The sequence below is a fragment of the Panthera tigris genome, chromosome X (assembly GCF_018350195.1).
Source record: "Panthera tigris isolate Pti1 chromosome X, P.tigris_Pti1_mat1.1, whole genome shotgun sequence".
NCBI lineage: Eukaryota > Metazoa > Chordata > Mammalia > Carnivora > Felidae > Panthera > Panthera tigris.
The window spans coordinates 5,013,230-5,034,791 of NC_056677.1; the positions used below are offsets into that span (position 1 = coordinate 5,013,230).

A 21,562-nucleotide genomic window follows, 5' to 3' on the forward strand; every position below is an offset into this window, starting at 1 on the left:
TCCCAAAGTCCTGTCCATCTAGAACCTCAGAATGTGACCTTATTTGTAAGTAGGTCTTTGCAGATATAATTCACTAATAGTTTCAAAATGAGGGGCACCTGGCTGGCTCAGCTGGTACAGCATGCAACTTTTGATCTCAGGGTTCTGAGTTCGAGCCCTATGTTGGGTGTAGAGGTTACTTAAAAATAAAATCTTAAAAAAAAATAAAAGAATGTGAAGACGGCCTCATCCTGTATTTAGGGTGGTCCCTAAGTCCAAAGACTGGCATCCTTATAAGGAAAATTGAGGACACAGACACTTGCACAGGGAAGAAGCCCATGTGAAGACAAGATGGTGAAGGGATGAGACCAAAGGCCAGAAATGCCGAAGACTGGCCATCAGCCACCAGAAAGTGGGAGAGAGGAAGGGAGCATATTTGTCTTCAGAGCCTCCAGGAACAACCAACATGGCCTACACCTTGGTTTTTGGACTTCTGGCCTCCTGAACTGTGAACGGGTAAGTTCCTGCTGTTTGCAACGACCCAGTTTGTGATATTGGCTACAGCAGCCTGAGGAAAGTAATATAGAAACAGACCTGTAACCTTCCACACTCCCACTGACACTCCCCGTGCCACGAAGTCAAAGAAAGACTGACACAAACGGTCCAGACTGAAGGGCAGTCATAAAAGAGACCCCAGAGAGCTCCCTCACCCCGTCTGCCTTGGGAGGACACAGGGAGAAGACGGCCGTGTGCGAACCAGGAAGCACGTTCCCGGAAGACACTGAATGTGCCAGCGTCTTGATCTTGGCTTGTAGCTTCCATGAGTGTAAGAAGTAAAGTCCTGTAGTCTATGAGCACCCAGCCTCCGGTGTTTTGTTATAGCATCCCAAAGGGCCTAAGACACCTTGGTGTGGATGATAAAACTGCCATGATCGTGTTCAGCCAGTGGAAGGAGCCATAGGAAATAGCAAACTGGAAGAGATCCCCACCCCTTTGGAGGGACTGACGGTGAGGACTCCCTTGGGGTTGATAGCACCGTTAGATACTTCTCCTTCGGGCTGGTCGGTACAGCTTCCCCTCCCAGCTCCACAGCCTTGCCAGTAGGAAGTTTGGGGGGGGCACCAGGAAGTGTGCCCATTGCCAAAGTATCGCCCATCTGAGCAAGCCCAGGGGTCGATCACTCCTTTGCCAAATTTTCTCCTTTCCTGAAGCAGCTACTGGGTTTGAAGCGGTGCCACCGTCAGCCTGCCCACCAGCACTTACTCTGAGCCCAGGCGAGTGACGGGTTGGGTGGGGGTGATGGTGGAGGCGTGACCTTGGCTAGCAGTGCATACCAATATGTCTTGTGTTGTGACAAAAGGAAAGGCACTGACTGTGCGCCCCTCTCAAGCATCCTGGCCCTTTCACACTGCTAGAGCCTCTCATTTGACCTGCACCTTCCAGGATGGGATTGGGCACAGTTCTAAATCCATGAACCATTTGAGCCTATGGACCATAGCCTACGAGCCAGGGATCCACCTGCAGCCATGAGCTGGCCCACCGCTGTAAAATCATACGGCAAACCTGATGGGACGTGGTTAGGAGAGAGCTATGCTTCTGGACTATCTGGAACGATGTGGCTTTTCATAAGTGGATGGTACACCGATGTGCCCTTTACTTGGTCTGCCCACAAAAGTGAATTTGACTATAGCGCCCTAAAGAATATCTATAAACAGGGTAGGTACGTGAAAAGTTCACAGTAAGTAAATGGAAAAATTCAGTAACTAAATGCGTCACCTGTGCTCAGTTGGGATGTACGTGCCATGACCTGCCGTATGTCAGGCCTACGCGTGTCTGCGTGCCTATGTATGCTGAAGCGTCAGGTTTTGACCAAGTAACTGTACCCTATTTCCAGATTAAGACGGATATGCTATTACTGTGAGGAGTGGTGTCGGAAAGACTGAATTCTATCTTTGCCCCTCTTTAAGTCAGTCAAGTGCAGGAGACATTATCCTCAGAGGAATACATAAATATATGTATCAGCCCTGAGCAAGGAGATATTTCACCTGTGTCAGCAGAGGCGAGGTTAAGTGCAAAGCTGAGTGATTACGTGGTGAGTTCAGCCCAATCTGCAAATAATAACTGTCAATCTGTAAATAATAGTAATTAATAATAATTACTTGTAGTTATCAGTAATTACTACTAATCATTAGCAATTATTATTGTTGTTTAAAAATTTGTCCAGTTTTTCTGATCTGCACAGATTGCTTTTCTTCCTGCTTTATGTGGGTAATTACTTCAAATTCCGAATTTATTTTGCTATAGTGTAGCAATGACTTAGGCAAAAAAAAAAAAAAACCCTGAAAACCCTGAGCTTCCTTAATTATTGGTTCCTCAACTGTAAAATTAATGGACTAGATCCAAAAACTTTCTATGATTAATATGTAGAAATATAAAAAGGGAAAATAATTATACATGTACCTGTTTTAATCATCAGAAGAACCTTAAGAGCAGAATAACTGAAATGTGCCACTTTTAAGTGCCCTTGTCTGTTGAAACTCATCATTCAATGCCCAGAGCCGTACGGCTGTGTTTTTACAAGCTTCTGGTATGCACACAATACACCCAATATTGTGACACCAGAATGTAACAGAGTTTTCTTTTTTTTTAATACGCTGCTTTCTCCTTTAGAGTATTATTTAACTTCAAACCCAAATCTGGTTTCTCTAATTGTCAATGGAAACAGCGGGTTCCCATAGTTACAAAGGAAAGAGTGTTACTGAAGAGAACAGAAAGACTAATGAAATTTTAAATGACAGATTCAAAGGCACAAGGAATCTGGCCCCAACAGGGAACCAGGGGCTTATCAGGGCGACGATCACAGTAATTACCCTGCAAACATATCAGGATCTGGCTCTGAGAGTCTCCTCAGACTTTCCACACACCAGTGCTGCAGCCCTTCCCAATACTGATGTTGATCCTGTTGCAGAGCCTGCTGGGAGCGCCTGGTTTCCAATCATCAGAGATGCGTGAGGGCACATTCTGGGCACGACAGAGCCTGCTTTGTGACCAGCTTCACACGGGGGCCCTGTGTGGCACCCCAGCATGCACAAATTACATTCCACAGTGTCCCGCCTCCACATTTCCCTCCTGGTGGACGGCTACTGGTCTGCACACCCATCTGTCCGGGATCTCACTGTGTTCCTCAAGGAAAGTACTGTCCACCAACATGCTCCAAGACCTAAGTGGTATGGATGATAGCTTAGAAGTCTAACATGCTAAGATCTGTCTTTGCTTCCGGGAGGCATCCGAAAGAATTTACTGAAATACCATATGAATGGGATGTTCATGTAAAATGAAAAAGGGGAAAATCTGGTGAATGAACAGATGTGACATTGAACTGAAAATCGTCAGGTCACTTATAAAACAACAGACTAAGACACAACTACTTGTTTTCTAAAGTAACAAGAGACACGTACTCCAAGGAGTATCGCTGTTCTGTAGCGGGTCTCTGCCTAACTCCTAAGACTAAAGTAACAAGAGACACGTACTCCAAGGAGTATTGCTATTCTGTAGCGGGTCTCTGCCTAACTCACTAAAGTAACAAGAGACACGTACTCCAAGGAGTATCCCTGTTCTGTAGCGGGTCTCTGCCTAAGTCATAAGAAAAGAAGCAATAGTTGGTGCTATGTGCTAAAAATTGTGTATCTGGGGCTTTTAAGAGCCATAAAACTGATTTTAAGAAAGGGTTAAAGTGGTAAAAGAAATGCGTAACAGCTAAAACATGCACTGAAGCTGGTTTGTTTCTAACTGCCTCTTGGTAATTAAGAGTTTATGCTTCGCAGAGCCCCATAAAAACAGATTTAAGATTGCACACAGTGTCCATGAATTAGTGTAAACCCACAGACAAGTCTTCAATGTGATAGGGTAGCCACTCAAACAATAGAAGGCCTAGAATCAGTAGAACATGACTTGAAATAATAAATGAATGATTACTTTGGATTTATTTCTTATTTACTAGGCTACGTGCTTGAACTGGTGCTTCATATTTAGTAGTATATTATCTACGTTTGTAGAGTAGATACATCCAGTCCATTGATGGCTAAACATCCAGTGAGGTATGGCCTTGCAGGAACAGAGGGGGCAAGAGAGCGAGACATCAGTATGTAGGCAGAAGGAGATTGAGAGATGCAGAGATAAGGAGACAGAGAATTATTAATGGCAGCTCCGGGTTCATAACCGAGAAGCATCAAGACAGGCTGATCATCACGTTAGCTGGGGAGCTGGGGTTTAAAAGGAGGAAGGTGGGGATGGAATAATCCTCTACTGAAGAACGAGGAAACCCTACCTAGTGTCCAAATCTGCTGGGCTTCTGGGCTACTGTGTCCCATCCACCCTCTACCAGGCACAATCACGTCCACCCGTGAGAAGCAAACCTTTGCTCCTCCAGCCCTGGTGACACTGGCATGTCACAGAAACGCCCGCGTGTTTCACCGCAAAAACACGCAGCCACATTCTGTGTGGGAAGACAGCATTGGTGGTGGTCCTGTTTCGACATTCCATGGTTTATCCAAATTGCTGACCCTTCTAAATCTTTCAAAGGACACGAAAACTAGTAATCAAGAATCCTGATAGGCTTTTTTTTTTTAATTTTTTTTTTTAACGTTTATTTATCTTTGAGACAGAGAGAGACAGAGCATGAACAGGGGAGGAGCAGAGAGAGAGGGAGACACAGAATCTGAAACAGGCTCCAGGCTCTGAGCTGTTAGCACAGAGCCCGACGCGGGGTTCGATCAGATCATGACCTGAGCCGAAGTCGGACGCTTAACCGACCAAGCCACCCAGGCGCCCCATGATAGGCTTTTTAAAAAAGGGATTTAATTAGAAACATCCATCAAAAGCCATGTGGATAAAAATGAGAAAAAAAAAAAGGCGTGAGATCTGTTTTGCATTATAAACTTTGAAGCTTTCTATTCAAACCAATTTTCTTTAAGTAAAAACTTAATGGCGTCACCAAAGCCATGTTGATACAGAGATTCCATTTTCCTCTTGCTTGGTGGGAAAAGGGCTTGGTTCAGCCTCACCAAGTTAGCCACAGACAGCTAGAACAGAAAGACAAATTGAAGCTATGAGACATTGCAGTACAGGGACATGTAACCTGAGATTTCTTATCACAGGTACAATTAGGGGCTTAAAAAGTCTGTAGGAGAAAAATCCAACTTGAAAGGTTAACTTCACCCACAGGCTAGATGAGGGTCTCTCGGTCTTGATGCTAGTGACGTGTGGGGACACATACTTGTGCGTTGTGGGGGCTGTCTGCCCATCACAGGATGTTGGGCACCAGTCCTCACCTCTACCCCCTGGATGCCAGGAGTGCCTAGCAGATGTGAGAAGCAAACGTGTCCAGGCATCGCCACTGTCTCCTAAGTGTAATATCACCTCGGGGTGAGAACGATTAGACGAGGTTAAGGAAGTCAATATGTAAGTTCTTCAGTCGAGTTTTTCTCCAATACTTTGCGACACTTAATTATCACCATGGTTTTAAACCAATAAACGATCTAATTTAAACTTGCCCTGAAATTCTCCCACTAGTTTACTGACCTGAAGAAATGAAGAGAGAAGAACTTTTCACAAACGGACAGTAAATGGTGACAGGTCTGCATACTCACATCCGTATGCATAACATGTATTGGAAACTAGTAAAAAACCGTATTACTGAGAACATGCACTTTGTACGTAACATTATCAATGAGCTTCCAACATTTTGGAAGCGTGTGGAAGTTCTTAGGCAGGTGACTTCAAATATCACTGAACACATCACTCACCATCATGTCCTGTTTGGCGATATTAACGTACACATTCAACTGCCCTTTGTCCTGCGGGGAGATGTCCAGTCGTCCACTGAAGGGTGAGATGGTCACCGTCCGGCCGACAGGGAGGATGGGAAGGCTGTTGGTGAGGCCTCCATCCACCCACTTCTGTGGAAAGAAACAGCCCGTGTCAGCACACGTCCATGAGACACGTCCCACGTAGAGCAGATAAACACAGATTTTTCAACAGGACTCCTTCCTTGTAATATCATCAAAGGCTCTTCTATGCTCTTAAATTGCTGTTTATGGGGACTAATCCGATGGGTGATTTTTTAAATCTTTCTACACAGATCATTTACCCATAGAATGAGAAGCTGACAGAAATCAGGAAACCTCTCCAATTGTTTAAAAACTTTCAGAAGAGGGACACCTGAATGGCTCAGTCAGTTAAGGATCTGGTTCGTGGTTTCAGCTCTGGTCATGATCTCACGGTTCGTGAGTTCAAGCCCCATATCAGGCTCTGCGCTGACAGTGCGGAGCCTGCTTGGGATTCTCTCTCTGTCCCTATCTCTCTGCCCTTCCCCTGCTCCCTCTGTCTCTCTCTCAAAAATAAATAAATTAAAAGTTAAAAAAAAATTAAAGCTTTCAGATTATTTTTTTTTAAATGTTTACTTTTGAGAGAGACACAGAGTGCAAGATGGGGAGGGTCAGAGAGAGAGGGAGACACCTAACCGACTGAGCCACCCAGGTGCCCCTAGTAGATTATTTTAAATATGACATACCTAAATTTTTATGATGCCGGTGGATGCATGGGAAGACATGTAATAAGACTGGGGCTCACTATTTAATCAGAGTGGAAAGCCAAGTTTACAGTTGATCCTGAATAACCAACCAGCAAATGGGACGTTCCATTTTTGTTATAAGAACTAGACATTGGCATTTCCTGTAGCAAACTTTAACCAGAACAACCAGAAATCCTTCTATTTCCAAAGTGGCACCTTGAGTTTAAGATGTGAGTTTTTATTTATTTTTTTTTCAGTTTTTTTTTTCAGTTTGTTTGTTTATATATTTATTTTGAGAGAGAGACAGCGAGCATGAGCAGGGGACGGACAGAGAGAGAGAGAGAGAGAGAGAGAATCCCAAGCAGGCCTCGCAGAGTCAGCACAGAGCCCAATGTGTGGCTAGAACTCACAAAACGTGAGATCACGCCCTGAGCTGAAATCAGGAGTCGGACGCTTCACTGAAGGAGCCACCCAGGCGTCCCAAGACATGTGGTTTTAAAGCCAGAAAGAATGAGAAGCACCACATTAAAAAAAAAAAAAAAACAAAAAAAAACCAGACATTACTCACAAGAGGTTTCTTTGTTTTCTTTCAGACCCGTGCCTAATGGAGAGGGATGGACAGAGCAGGTAAGAGAAGCTTTAGAGGCTTCTGCACAACTGTGTGGTGAAAGAGACAGAGAACGAGCAGGGGAGGGGCAGAGAGAGAGGGAGACACAGAATCCGAAGCAGGCTCCAGGCTCCGAGCCGTGAGCACAGAGTCCGACGCGGGGCTCGAACTCAGGGACCGTGAGATCATGACCTGAACCGAAGTCAGGTGCTCAACGAGCTGAGCCACGCAGGTGCCTCATTATGCTGTCCATTTCAGAGCCACAGAGTGTCAGGCCACCGTTGTTCCAACGTGAGGACATAATCTGCTGTAACAATAAATAAACGTGTGTGTGTGTGCACACACACACAGCTGAAGTGCAAAATCTCCAAGTTATATCTGTGATTGGAAATAGCTTTCAGTTGATAGGCGCAAAAAAAAAAAAAAAAGTCTGGTAATGGTTGACAAGCCCCCAGAGAAGAATCCTCACCGCAGAATTCTGCAGGCTGAGTTTCCCCTGAACATTGAGAATGTCATGTAGGGAAACCATATCTGTGCTGCTCAGCGTAGAGGCACAGGAGGGAGGGAGAAAGGGCTGGTAGACAACGTCCTGAACTTGGTTAAAACACACACTCATTTTGTTCTAAGGTGTCTTTTTTTTAAATGTTTTTTACTTGTTTTTATTTTTAAAGGTGGTGACTGATCAGCACTGCACCGTTTGCAATGGCTTTGGCCAGCAGCAGCTCCCCCAAAAGGCATACAAGTAAGTGACGAGTGGACCCTGTGTTGAAAAGTGGAGGGGACTGCATTTTGCTGTTGCAGAAAACAGAAGCAGATCAAGATGAAAAGAAAACCGATCTGCACGATTTGCATATCATTATTTTTAAAAGAATGTCACATGCCTTACCATGTAATTACATTATATAGACACACATTCATATGTGGTTGTCTGTGTTTAACTCCCATACTCGTATGTGTTTGTGTGTATTGTGTGCGTATATATATGCTTGTATAAACAGGTTTTTTTTTAATGTTTATTTTTGAGACAGGGAGAGAGAGAGCGTGTGTGCAGGAGCGGGGCTGGGACAGAAAGAGAGGGAGACAGAGGATGTGAAGCCGGCTCTGTGCTCACAGCAGTGAGCCCGATGTGGGGCTCGAACTTATAAACCATGAGATCAGGGCCTGAACTGAAGTTGGAGGCTTAAGTGGCTGAGCCACACAGGAAGAATTTTTAAAAGGGAGATTTGCAGTGAGAAGGCCCCAAAATATGCGGTTCTCTGCCTTATTGTCTCAGAGTTTGCTTTTGTTTGTCTTATTTTTCTTCTTTTGCTTTGGGCATGGATACCAATTTCTATAATATGTTAACAACCACAGGAAAAAAAAAACACCTCCCCAAATTATCTTTCATAGTCTCAATAGGATATTTGACCAATGACGTAGAACTGTGCTTAGTTTTCATCAAGGGATATCGATACTATGTACCTTGTGTCATGGGACTTGAGAGCTCATGTGACTTCACTCAATTTAAGGAAAAGAGGGCAATTTGGCTCATCCCACTGCCAAGTGTTCTAATGTATCACAGGGTTAATGAGTGCTGTTTCCGGGAACTGAAAAGTCTTTGTCCAAATTTGCTTCACTCTTGTTAGCTTATTCTGATTGCATAAAGGACTATAGGAAACGTACAGCTTATCTAATGACTTGACTGAACGTGCAGCAGACCAGCACCTCTCTCACCGTGACCCTGCCAGCTCGGGCACTCTGGACGCAGCACCTCTGGCTGCTGATGTGTGCTCTAGGGAATGGATCTAGACCATTCCCCCAAAAACGCTCGCTCTTTCTTTCTTCTTTCTTTCTTTTTCTTTCTTTTCTTTCTTCTTTCTTTCTTTCTTCTTTCTTTCTCTTCCTTCCTTCCTTTCTTTTTCTTTCTTCCTTTCTTTCTTTCTTTTTCTTTGTTTGTTTCTTTCTTCTTTCTTTTCTTTTCATTCTTTCTCTTTCTTTTTTTAATATATGAAATTTATTGTCGAATTGGTTTCCACCCAACACCTAGTGCTCATCCCAAAAGATCCCCTCCTCAATACCCATCACCCACCGTCCCCTCCCCCACCCCCCCATCAGCCCTCAGTTTGTTCTGTTTTTAAGAGTCTCTTATGCTTTGGCTCTCTCACACTCTAACCTCTTTTTTTTTTTTCCTTCCCCTCCCCCATGGGTTTCTGTTACGTTTCTCAGGATCCACATAAGAGTGAAACCATATGGTATCTGTCTTTCTCTGTATGGCTTATTTCACTTAGCATCACACTCTCCAGTTCCATCCACGTTGCTACAAAAGGCCATATTTCATTCTTTCTCATTGCCACGTAGTATTCCATTGTGTATATAAACCACAATTTCTTTATCCATTCATCAGTTGATGGACATTTAGGCTCTTTCCGTAATTTGGCTATTGTTGAGAGTGCTGCTATAAACATTGGGGTACAAGTGCCCCTATGCATCAGTACTCCTGTATCCCTTGAGTAAATTCCTAGCAGTGCTGTTGCTGGGTCATAGGGTAGGTCTATTTTTAATTTTTTGAGGAACCTCCTCACTGTTTTCCAGAGCAAAACCGCACATTCTTTCAGGCACACTGATTCCAGCCAAATCGCTAGTAACTAACAGCGGTAAACATTCCTCGGCCCCAAATTAAAAGTGGAAATGTTTTGTATCCAGTGTGGTCTAGTTGAAACGCCTGCATCGTAAGTACTGCTGTCCATGAATTCTTTGGCTCTTTGCTACCGATTCCTGCAAGTGTTCCGTGCTGCCCACCTCGCGGCCAGCATTCTGTAAGGTGCAAACGACTGCCGTGGGCTTCTATGATTCCAGAATCTTTCACAGAAAAAACAAAAAATAATAAAACAAACAAAAAAAGACCCCTGTACTGTTCTTCCCATGATGGTTTGGTATCACTTACAAAGGGACTTTGGTGACGGTCACCATCATCCATGTGTCGGGTCTTGTCAAAGTTTGGGGTACTCGCTGAGGTGCCCTGGGAACCTAGGAAGGACACGCCCGGGGTTTAGGAATTTGAACACTTCTTGTGAAGTAACTAAAGGGGAAAAACGTAAGCAGGTGATGTCCACAGCGTGTGCCTGGATGTGTGGTGGGCACTGTGCTATGTCCATCCGGGAGAGGGTCTCCAGGCACGGCTGAATCGTCTTCAGGTATATCTGGCTCGAAAAGCAGGTGAGTACAGGGGTGCCTCTGTCGGTTCGGCAGCCCACTCTTGATTTTGGCTCAGGTCATGATCTCACAGTTGGTGAGTTCAGTCCCTGCTCGGGCTCCATGCTGACAGCACGGAGCCTGTTTGGGATTCTTTCTGTCCCTGTCTCTCTGACCCTCCCCTGCTCTCTCTCTCTCTCTCTCAAAATAAATTTTAAAAAAGCAAGTGAATACAAACCACTTTGTCAGAACAAGCAATGAAACGCTGATGTCTATAATTATTTTAAGTACCAGAGCGCAGGGCTTAATGGTTGATAGAACGTCTCCCCTATTACTTAGTTTAAATGCTGTTGCATAGGAAGGTCATGCTGGTGTAGTCAGATTCCTCACTTGACAGAAGCAGAAACTGAGGCTTGCAGGGCCACTCTAAGTTACAGGCTGGCAAACTGCGGCTGCTTTTGCAAATAAAGTTTTATTGGCAGACAGCCATGCCCTTCCTCGGAGACACTGCTGTGCTGCTTTTCCACTAAAACAGCAAAGCTGAGTAGCTGGTCAACAGACACTGCACGCCCCACACGCCAGGGCGCTCACTACTCAACGCTTTACAGAACGTGTTTCCCAGGCACTGCCGCGGGGTACGCGGGCAGAAGGGGTGCAGCTGGCCTTCTCACCTCCCTTCTTCCTTCACACACACCGTAAAGCGGCGGTGTCTGAGGGAGGCAGGGAGGATCAGAATTGTTTTCTGCAGGGGCGCCTGGGGGGCTCAGTTGGCTGAGTGTGCGACTTCCGCTCAGGTCATGATCTCACCACTGGGGGGTTCGAGCCCCACCCCAGACTCTCTGCTGTCAGCACGGAGGCTGCTTCCATTCCTTTCTCCCTCTCTCTCTCTGCTCTTCCCCAGTTCGTGCTTTCTCTCTGTCTCAAAAATAAATAAAAACATCCAAAAAAAATTAAAAAAAGAATTGATTTCTGCAGGGTACAGGAGATGGGGACGGGGGAAGGAATTATGGCACACATGCCTTATTTTCTTTTATGATATAGAGGACAGATAGTGATGTCCCACAGAACATTCTTGGGTTTTGTGTTTTTTTTAATGTATTATTTTACTTATTTGAGAGAGAGAGAGAGAGGCATGGCAGATAAAGAATCTGAATCAGGCTCCAGGGTCTGAGCCGTCAGCACAGAGCCTGATGCGGGGCTTGGACGCACAAACCATGAGATCATGACCTGAGCCGAAGCCGGATGCTTAACCAACTAAGCCAGCCAGGTGCCCCTGAACACTTTTGGTTCTTGATTCTCAAAATAGAGGGGAGGGAGAGACAGAAAGACAAGGAAATACCTACTCCCCAAAATGTAGGTCAGACCCTCCCATTAGAGATAAAGAAATGCAGGAGGGGGGAAGAGATCTATGATCCTTTCTTAATCACAGGAAGACAACTTAAAACAAAAAATTTAAGAAGAGGTTAAAAACCCTAAAGTACTTCTACTAAAGATTATTGGTACATTGTTGTCTTAACTTTTGAATTTCTGATTTTTGATTCAAAAATGATGACTTTAGATACTTAATTTTCAGAAAATGCTAGAGGTGTTTAGCTAGTGACAGTATAAATGTTACCTCAAAAATATTCCCTGGAACACTAACATGTTTGTTCAAACCGACAGTGCAAAAACTTTTAGGATGTTGCTGAAAACTAAGACCTTCTCCGTCGGAATAACTGACTTGATATCCAGATTCCCGTCAAGCCTAATCTGGCCGGTCGCCAGGCCAGTTACCACTTGCTGTTGACTATGTTGGTGACTGCACCACCTATCTGTGTGAAATGTCTAAGTCACGAAGAAATAGACGTGGGAGAATTATGGTAATAGTTATATACAAATACGTAGTAACAGTATTCCACGATGGTCTTTCCCACAAATATGTCCGTAATGAAAGAATTAATAATCCATATCCCATACAAAATGCTCAGTAGAGTAGAATAATTCAATGTTAAATTTTCTCTAGATAATACATAGTGAAAATATTGCCTGAATTCTAATTCAGGCAAGAAAAAAGAAAAAAAAAAAACACCCTACAGCTTGTCTTGTGATGTGCATACCATCAGTCCTAGAGATGATCTTCTTCTGTTATTATGACCTATTAGTCTTCATAGCGATTAATGGCAATTAGACCATTGCCAATGCTAACGCTATCACTTAAAAAACCAAATAAGACAACTTGTTAGTTAAGACCTCCTCTTGAAAATGCTCATGCTTGTTCCAAATTGATGTCAAGAATTGTGAAAACGTGGCGTTTTCTGAGGATGCACATTCAGAGGCCATATATGCTGACAGAAGATTCATGAGTAAGAAATACAAGTCTGACCTTCAATTTGTTTCTGTTCTTCATTCATTTATTCAGTGGCTAATGACTATCTACCATAAACAGGGTACTAAAAATGGTCTTAGAAGAGGAAGCAGGAAACCTACAAGAACTTTAAAAAAGTTAGGGAAGGGGCTCCTGGGTGGCTCATCCAGTTAAGAGTCCGACTTGGGCTCAGGTCACGATCTCAAGGTTCGTGAGCTTGAACCCCCGTGTCGGGCTCTGTGCCGATAGCTCAGAGCCTGGAGTCTGCTTCGGATTCTGTGTCTCCCTCTCTCTCTGTCTCTCCTCCTCTCATGCTCTCTTTCTCTGTGCTGAAAAAAAAATAAACATTAAAAAAATAAAAAAAATTAGGAAAAGGAAATAGACATCAGACTACGTCAAATAACTACTAGACAGGTTAGGAAGGAATTATACTGTCTATTAAGTTAATCTGCCTTACGAAAGTATGAAACTTATTTTTTTTTAAATTTTTTTTAAGGCTTATTTTTGAGAGAGAGAGAGAGCGAGAACGCACAAGTGGGCCACACGGTATATTCACCAGGCCACACCACCACAGGGCACTGCTCTGTCCCCTGCTGCTGCTGTCACCTCAGTCACTTCAGAAAAACAACCAAATCCCGCCAACCAATCAAGACCTGACTTCCACAAAAACACTAAAACCTAGAACAGGAGACGTGTTTTCAGCATGATGGAATTTTTTCTGTAATTTAAGTCATAGGAAAAGCTCACACCCACTGGCAAATGCTGCATTTAAATCAAAGTTTGTGTTTGGCTGAAAATGGAAAGATTCCAGCAAGCAAGCTGGCCTACAAATCCTACAGAAACTGTGGGAGGCTCTCAGGCTGAAAGAGCATCTGTGATGAGCACGGAAGGAGGCCAGAATGTTGGTAAGTGTGTGCATATGTGCACAAGGTCTCCGAGGGTTCTGTCACTCACCGTGTGCTCAGGACCCCCTCTTTGTGGACAGCAGTAAAGCACAACGGAAACCTGATGCTTTCAGGAGACCTTAAAATTAAGTGTCACATGTCTACTTTGCAGAGACACGGGTAATGGGCAACAAACTAGACAGACTGGGGCAGGAGACACGGCAGAGACACAAACGTTGGAGATCATCCTGGGAAAGGTGCCCACTCACTAGCTAGGTGGCCTCTGTGAAGTCAAATGCACATCTCTGAACCTCCCTTTCTCCTCGTCTGCAAAATACAGCGCAGTCATCCCGTGACAGGTGAGGGGGTTCTGTTGCAGCCAATAGAAAACGATAACAGCATGAGTTGTACTGCTTTTTCCACTACAAGGAAAATGGAGAGTGGACTGGTAAGGGTGGCCTCCCCAAGTCGTTCAGGGCACGTCTTTCCAGCTCACTCTGCGGCCATCTCCATGGTGGGATTGGTGACCTCATGATGCAGAACGGCTGCTGCAGTTCCAGTCATCACAGCTAGGCTCTGGGCAGCAGGAAGTAAAGAAAGGTATACAAGCTCCCTTCCTGTAAGTCTCACAGTAATCCAGCTTATAGCTCACCAGCCAGCACTTAAATGGGAGCCTCACCTAGCTACAATGGAAGTCTGGAAATGTCCAGCCAACCACTCTGATTCTGTCATAAGGAAGGAGAGGAAAGTTCACGGTGGAAGAAAGCTAGAAGCCTCTATCACCTGCACGTCATTCATAATACGTTTACTAGTATTTGTACAGGAAACTGTTTAGCATAGCGTTAGAGCATCCTTGGCTTCTGGGGCTCAGCTCTGTTGTAACTTTTTTTTTTTTTAATTTATTTTATTTTGGGAGAGAGAGACAGAGAGAGATAGAGAGGGAAAATGCCAAGCAGGCCCTGCACAGTCAGCACAGAGCCTGATGCAGGGCTCAAACTCACGAAGTGTGAGATCGTGAGCTGAGCCGAAACCAAGAGTCCGGCACTTAACTGCCTGAGCCACCAGGCGCCCCAGCTCTTGTAACCTTGCTTCCACCCTCCCTTTCTGAAATTCCCACCTCCTTTCTAGCACATTCTACATCTACATCCTCCCTGCTCAATTGCTACCTCTTAATTATTGATCACATTGGCAATTCTGGGGACTCTTGACTCCCCAACCCCCCTTTCATAACATGTCATCTCTAAGACACCTTAGAGTTTTTTTGCCCATTTCTATCATTATTGTATATTCTATGTTTAGCCACTTCTATCATTATTATATATTCCACAATCATACTTTGAAGTAAAATCATTACATTTCAGATCATTATAAAGTTAGTTTATAAGATAACATTGATTTTGGTACCACCTTAATAAAAATTTATAGCTAAAAATAAATATTAACTTTTACTCCTATCATATAATAGGAGGGAAAATGCTATTGAACTTAAAGTAATTACAATAAAGTACAGTACCTCTCAAAGTTTTAGATGGCAACATAGCTCACACTCCTTGGGAACTAAATACCTGTTAGGTCTGAGAGAAAGTACCAACAGTAGGGGAAAAAAAACAAACCCAACCCTGCTTTCCATGAACTGATGTTTAAATTATTTTATGTTACTCTTAAAAAAAAAAAAAAAAAGATCAGTGTATATTTAGTTTCTAAACAGTCACAAAAAGGGTTTTAGCATTCTGTTTGGACTGTATGCCTATGGCTAATAAACAGAGCTGAACTGAACTGTCCCTCTTAGGCTCTGCAACTTTGCATCTACACGGCTTTTCCGGTTACTTAACATCTCTGTGCCTCTCTCTCCCCGTGTGTCCCTTTAGACAACGGTCCTGGGGCAGACCAATTTGGGCCCAGAAGTGTACAGGAAGCACGGCAAAGGCCTGGAAAGACCAAGAATGCTCAAAGCAAGAAAATCAGGAGGGCTTGCGAGATCACAAAAATCGATGCCTTTGTTGTGAGATCACCAATTCCTTGAGTAGAGGTACTGTGCACAGGGCCCTCGAAGTCCCTGAGTGAGTGAATGAATGAATGACAGATATTAAACATTTTTCATGTACTCACTTAGGAGTAAGTGCATATGATGTATATATATACTAAATAAAACAAATGGCATTTATTCATCTGTGAATATGTGCCTGATCTTGGCTATGTGTTAGATACTATATTGCATTATACAATATTTATCTCTAGTAGGTGTTAAATAGATGCTGTATTTGATTATAAATACATATCTCTGGTAGATGTTAAATAGTGTATTTGATTATAAAATGCATATTTCTGGTATGTGTTAAATAGATATTCTATTTGATTATAAATATATATCTAGTATATTTTAAATAGATGCTTATATTTGATTGTAAATATGTATCTCTGGTATGTGTTAAGTAGATACTGTATTGGATGATAAAATGCATTGCTCTGGTATGGGTTAAATAGATACTATATTTGATTACAAATACATATCTCTGGTGTGTGCTAAGTAGATACTGTATTTGATTACAAAATGCCTAACTCTGGTATGTGTGAAATAGATACTGTCTTTGATTTTAAAATGCCTATCTCTGGTATGTGCTAAGTAGATAATTTATTTGATAAAATGTGTAACTGTGGTATGTTTGAAATAGATACTGTCTTTGATTTTAAAATGCCTATCTCTGGTGTGTGCTAAGTAGTTAGTGTATTTGCTTATAAATACGGCTCTCTGGCATGTGTTAGAGAGACAGTGTATCTGTTCTACAGGGTGTGCCTGTATGCAGGAGCCAGAGAGGGTGGGTAGGTAGGATAATGAACCTTTACTGCAGAGGCTGCAGAAGGCAGAGAGGAGCTGGCCCACAGCCCCGCCTGAGAGCAGATGGCAGGTATTAGCTCACCTTTCCCTCCCTCCCTCTCTCTCTCCCTCCCTCCTGCCTGGAGTGCAGGGGCGGGGGGGGGGGGGGGGGGGGGGGGGGGGGGGGTGCTGGGCAGGCGAAGAGAGCAGTCCTGGATTGCAGGGAAGTGCAGGGCCGGGGAGGGGCTTGCTGCCTGGCCGCTCCTGTGGGGGTTGGGGAAGGGGAAGGAGTGGGTGCTGGTGGGGGGGGGGGGTGGTCACATGCAGAGCCCTGAGGCTTTTCCCAGCTGGCAGCTCAGCTGTGCCTGAAGGGGCTGTTTACTGTTTTAAAAATTCTTTTAGTCTTTTTTTTTTCTTTTAACAAAAGGGATAACATTTATAACCAGATGGAAAAAGGGGCATCCCCATCATTCTGAGTGTCAAGATCTTGCTGCCATGCCTCCCGTACTTGATTTCTTTTCTGTTAAAAACAAAATTATTTACAAAAAAAAAAAAATCATATAAACTGATTTGGAATCACCAGCATAATGATAAAATTGGATCCTTGAAAGGAAACGTATTAATCCAGGGAATCCTGATGATTCATCAGTGATAAGAAGGTTACCTGCCCGTTGTACTCCACTGGTTTCACGCCCGCGTAAATGGGCAGGAAGCTGCTAGCCAGGAGAACCTGGAGGAGGAAACAGAGAAACAGCCCGCAAGTGTAAGTGTAAGTGTTCACACACAAAACACACTTGATGTATTAGTAAAACATGTTACGTTTTTCCAAAAATAACAATGTTCACTGTAAAAGATTAAGTTCTATAGATTTCTTTTTTTTTTAATTTTTTTTAACGTTTGTTTATTTTTGAGACAGAGAGAGACAGAGCATGAACAGGGGAGGGTCAGAGAGAGAGGGAGACACAGAATCTGAAACAGGCCCCGGGCTCTGAGCTGTCAGCACAGAGCCCGACGCGGGGCTCAAACTCACGGACGGTGAGATCATGACCTGAGCCAAAGTTGGATGCTTAACCGACTGAGCCACCCAGGCGCCCCAGTTCTATACATTTCAACTGCACACCAGACACAGTTAAGGAGAAGGTAACACTTCTACTGTCTGAAAAGACCCTGAACACAGAGGCGAGATTTCATGTTCTGTGACTCAACTGACTTCACCTGAGTAAAATCGCTATTTTAATTGTAGACGACCAGGTCATTAGAAAATTTAACTTCCAGGGAAGTCTACATTCGTGAGCACGTACAGGCTGCAGATAAATTATTCACGATGCTCTGTCATATGCTATAAAAATCATTTCTCAGGTTGCACTGTGGACGGCGCCTCGCTGGCTCAGTCTGTGGAGCGTGTGGCTCGATCTTCGGGTCTTGAGTTCAAGCCCCATGTTGGGGGTAGACTTTACTTGAAAAAAATAATAAGGTTGCACTCTTATTTTTCAGAGGAGCAAACCCTCTGGTTATTAGAGAGGAGACCAGCCTGCAGCTTGGGAGGATTCTAATTTGTCCCCACGATGTTGCTAACGGGAGCGACACATTTCATGTGCTAGCAACATGGTCTGCATATATAATGTGACGGCAGCAGCTTGGGACAGCAGGTACGCGTTATCTTCTATTGAAAAAGGCGAAAAAGGTCGCCATTTAGAACATTAGCATTTCTTCCAACAGAACTTGGGCATTGGGAGCTTTTCTGACATTTACATGTTTCTTTTCTTTTTTCTCGTGCAGTCTCCAAATCGCTACTGTTCTGTTTGGAAAGACACAGCAGTAGATACTGAATATTTAAGCTAGAATCTTTCAACTAGTAACTGTTTCTTGTCAAGGATTTCATGAGATTTGGCAGGGGTGGGGTGGCGTATATTATTCAGAAATGGATTACGGCCCCAAAACTGATTTGCAAATCGCCTATTTAGAATTATTTAGAACTCACAGAGCATTTTTCCCCAGGGAAACAATAGCGTAGGTATGTTTTCTGAGGTCAGCTCTCCAAGGCCAATATGTATATTCTGAACTGTGAGTAACGATAGATCCGGTCACCAGCAACTGCACTTTCTGTAGGAGGCGTCCTCTGTGGGGTGTAGCCTGGCTGGACCACTTTTATTTCTGCGTCGTGGAAGTTGGCACTGGCTTCTCTGTGCAGTGGTCCCAACTCTTAACAAGGCTCGTGGCTCCTCACTGCTGAAAAGTGCTGAAGGGACAGGGTCTGTGCCTCCTGCATGGTCGGTCAGGCCTTCTCAGACCCCACAAATGCCTGTTTCACCTCCCCATCTCCACAGCAGGAATGCAGATGAGCACCCTTGGTGGGGTTCAGTGGGACAAACAAGGATTCGCCCATGTTGTTGGGGACGTGTCGAGCACAAGGGCTGAGGTTCTAACAGTCCCCATGGCAACGGGCTCCTGACAGGTGGCCCGGAAACATCTGGGGCATCAGGTGTGAGTGGTAGAACAGCACAAACCAAGGCTCGGCAGGAAAGAAGGAAAGGACTGACACGCATCACATATCCCTCTTGTTCCAGGCTGGTGCCGGGTGCCCGAACCAGCGACGTCATCTGTGTACCCAGTGAAAAATGAAAATACAGGTATTAAGAATCGCAAGATGTCGGGGTGCCTGGGTGGCTCAGTCGGTTAAACATCCAACTATTCATTTCTGCTCAGGTCATGATCTCATGGTTTGTGAGACTGAGGCCCACATTGGGCTCTGTGCTGACAGCATGGAGCTTGCTTAGGATTCTCTCTCTCTCTCTCTCTCTCTCTCTCTCTCTCTCTCTCCACCTCCCCTGCTTGCATGCATACTCTCAAAATCAATAAATAAAGTTAAAAAAAAAAAGAATTGCAAGATGTTGACAACAGATCATCAAACCAAAGTACAATGGCAATCTTGCATGAGATTTGTCAACCATCTACAAACAAGACTGTAGACATGCCTGTCCTTAGCATCCCTCTTCTATTTTTAATGTTTATTTATTTTGAGAGAGAGGGAGAAAGCGAGCAGGGGAGGGGGAAAGAGAGAGGGAGAAAGAGAATCCCAAGCAGGCTCTGCGCTGTCAGCACACAGCCCAACTTAGTGCTTGATCCCATGAACCGTGAGATCATAAGCTGAGCTGAAATCAAGAGTTGCTTAACTGGCTGAGCTGCCCAGGTGCTCCCGCGTTCCTCCTGAAATGTGTGGCTTGATAGAATGGTGAGCTGTGACGCTAGGCAAACCTGTTATACAAAGAGGAAAGCAGGAGTGAATATCATCTTGGGTGATTTGTGGGGCATTACTTCTTCATAAGCCAGTGGGGGATGACAGGACAGAGCCAACCTTCTCGGCCCCACGACATCAGCACTTGGGTGTTTTCCAGAGAAAGGCTGTGCACAGTTTCCATTGTCACTGCATTCACCCTAAATGAATTTGGCTCTATCATCAATTGGCTACTCTTTAAAAAAAAAAACAAAACAATTACAGGCCCTAGGTATGTTTTGTAGACACGCTGTGGCTATTTAATGAAGTAATTTGGCAAAAAGCAACATCGTGCTGTAGCAATCACTGGAACGCTCTGGGGATAGCAGACATATTGTGAAATTACAGTACTTAAGGGTCTTTGAAGAACCAAAGACACTCTGTAAATATAACGATTTATTTCATTATGCTGCATAAATAATATGTGCCCTGCAAAAAAAAAAAAAAAATCACCACCATTAGAATCAGAATGATGTGTTTTTCCTCCCCCCCTCTGTGTCAGAGTATAATGTAAAGTTCACAAGTTAATGCTTGCAAGTGTTTTCGGTGTTTGGTTGAAAAATGCTATTCAATTACTTTCCTACAGATAAGAAGAGTACGAATCTTCCTAAATGATATGAGGACTGCAGTGAACTAGAAAATACCTGTCAGTCCTCCAAATCAATGTATTTATTCTGACATAACTCACTTTCCCTGTACGTGGGCTGCTGATTTGCATATCAGACCAAGTTCAGTGGGAAAATTAGCTTCCACAGTAGAGAACTAAGTGTTCTGTCTTATTCGTGGTCTGTTTGCCGCCATTTTATTGCAAGCAAGTGGAACGTTCGAAGGAAAGAGGCGAAGACTCACACTCTGAGGCCACGTAATAGGACACACAGTAGGTCTAAACATGTCCATACAGCGTGTCTTACCTCGTTGTTTTCCCAGTGAAATTTTTCTCACCAATAAAGCTCCACACATATAGAGTAGAGGTTCTCAGTGAAGGGAAGAGTGTCTTTGTTTCCTGGGGACATTTAGCGATGTCTGGAGACAGTTTTATTTGTCACAATTGTGTGTGTGGTGGTGGGGGGATGGTTACTACTGGCATCTAGTGGGTAGAGTCAAGGGATCCTTCTACACACCTATTAATGCACAGGCCAGCCCCCACCACAGACAAGTATCAGACCCCAGATGTCAATAGCATTGTGGCTGACACACGGATGTAACATCTGGGTCTTGCCATTCATGGCCCATCACAGGACTCAGTACTTTAAACAGTGCACAGAGGTTAGAACATTGATTTGCGTTTTTGTCTCATTCTTACTAAATATACAATGATATAAAAGCTAGTGACATCCTCTAGCAATGCACAAAACATCGCCAAGTGCATATTCAATGCACGCTCTGACTAGCTCTTTTCATTTTACATGTTATAGAAAAGGGGTGTTTAGAAAATTGTGTGGCCTGGCTTCCTTCGAGAATGAATTCCCAACAAGTTTCATTTATGCCTAAAGTTTGCTGTGGAGTTTAATGAGGAGCTGGCTATTTATTCAGAACCTGCTGGTGTAGTTGAAATTCAAAGACACGGTCAAATTTATCTTCCCAGGCTTCCCAGGATAATGAACAATCTTACATCAGGCCTTCGTTCACCTTCACTAGGCGAAATGTGCAAAGATCTTGCCGTAAGAGCATTCTCGCTAAGCGTGCGGCAACACGGGACTTCAGCACGATGGAGAGAGAGAGGGTGGTTCTTCCCAAGCGGGGCACGGTTCTGCACGAAAGCCTTCCTGGGACTATCGATCCAGGAGCATTCACTTGGGTCAAATGACCAGCCCAGACTACCTGTGTCCACCGGTTTTACAACGTGAAGAATTCAGCACTTGGTCCTAATGCACACAAGCAGCCACCACCAGCACGCCATGGCACAGTTAACTTCAC

The 21,562-nt window shown here is 44.1% G+C and overlaps 1 protein-coding gene across 3 annotated transcripts in view; it reads right to left on the reverse strand.

Annotated features, from left to right (window-relative positions):
* Positions 1-4,775: 4,775 nt before the first annotated feature.
* PNPLA4 (patatin like phospholipase domain containing 4) overlaps positions 4,776-21,562 on the reverse strand; it is a 29,978-nt gene continuing 13,191 nt past the window's right edge. For all 3 annotated transcript variants that reach the window (XM_042974155.1, XM_007091002.2, XM_042974156.1), the window contains exons 5-7: positions 17,036-17,101; positions 5,784-5,936; positions 4,776-5,060 (exon numbers count right to left, since the gene is read on the reverse strand). In XM_042974155.1, coding sequence (XP_042830089.1) covers positions 4,929-5,060; positions 5,784-5,936; positions 17,036-17,101 — 351 coding nt within the window. In that variant the 3' untranslated portion in view covers positions 4,776-4,928. The remainder of the gene's footprint in view (positions 5,061-5,783; positions 5,937-17,035; positions 17,102-21,562) is intronic.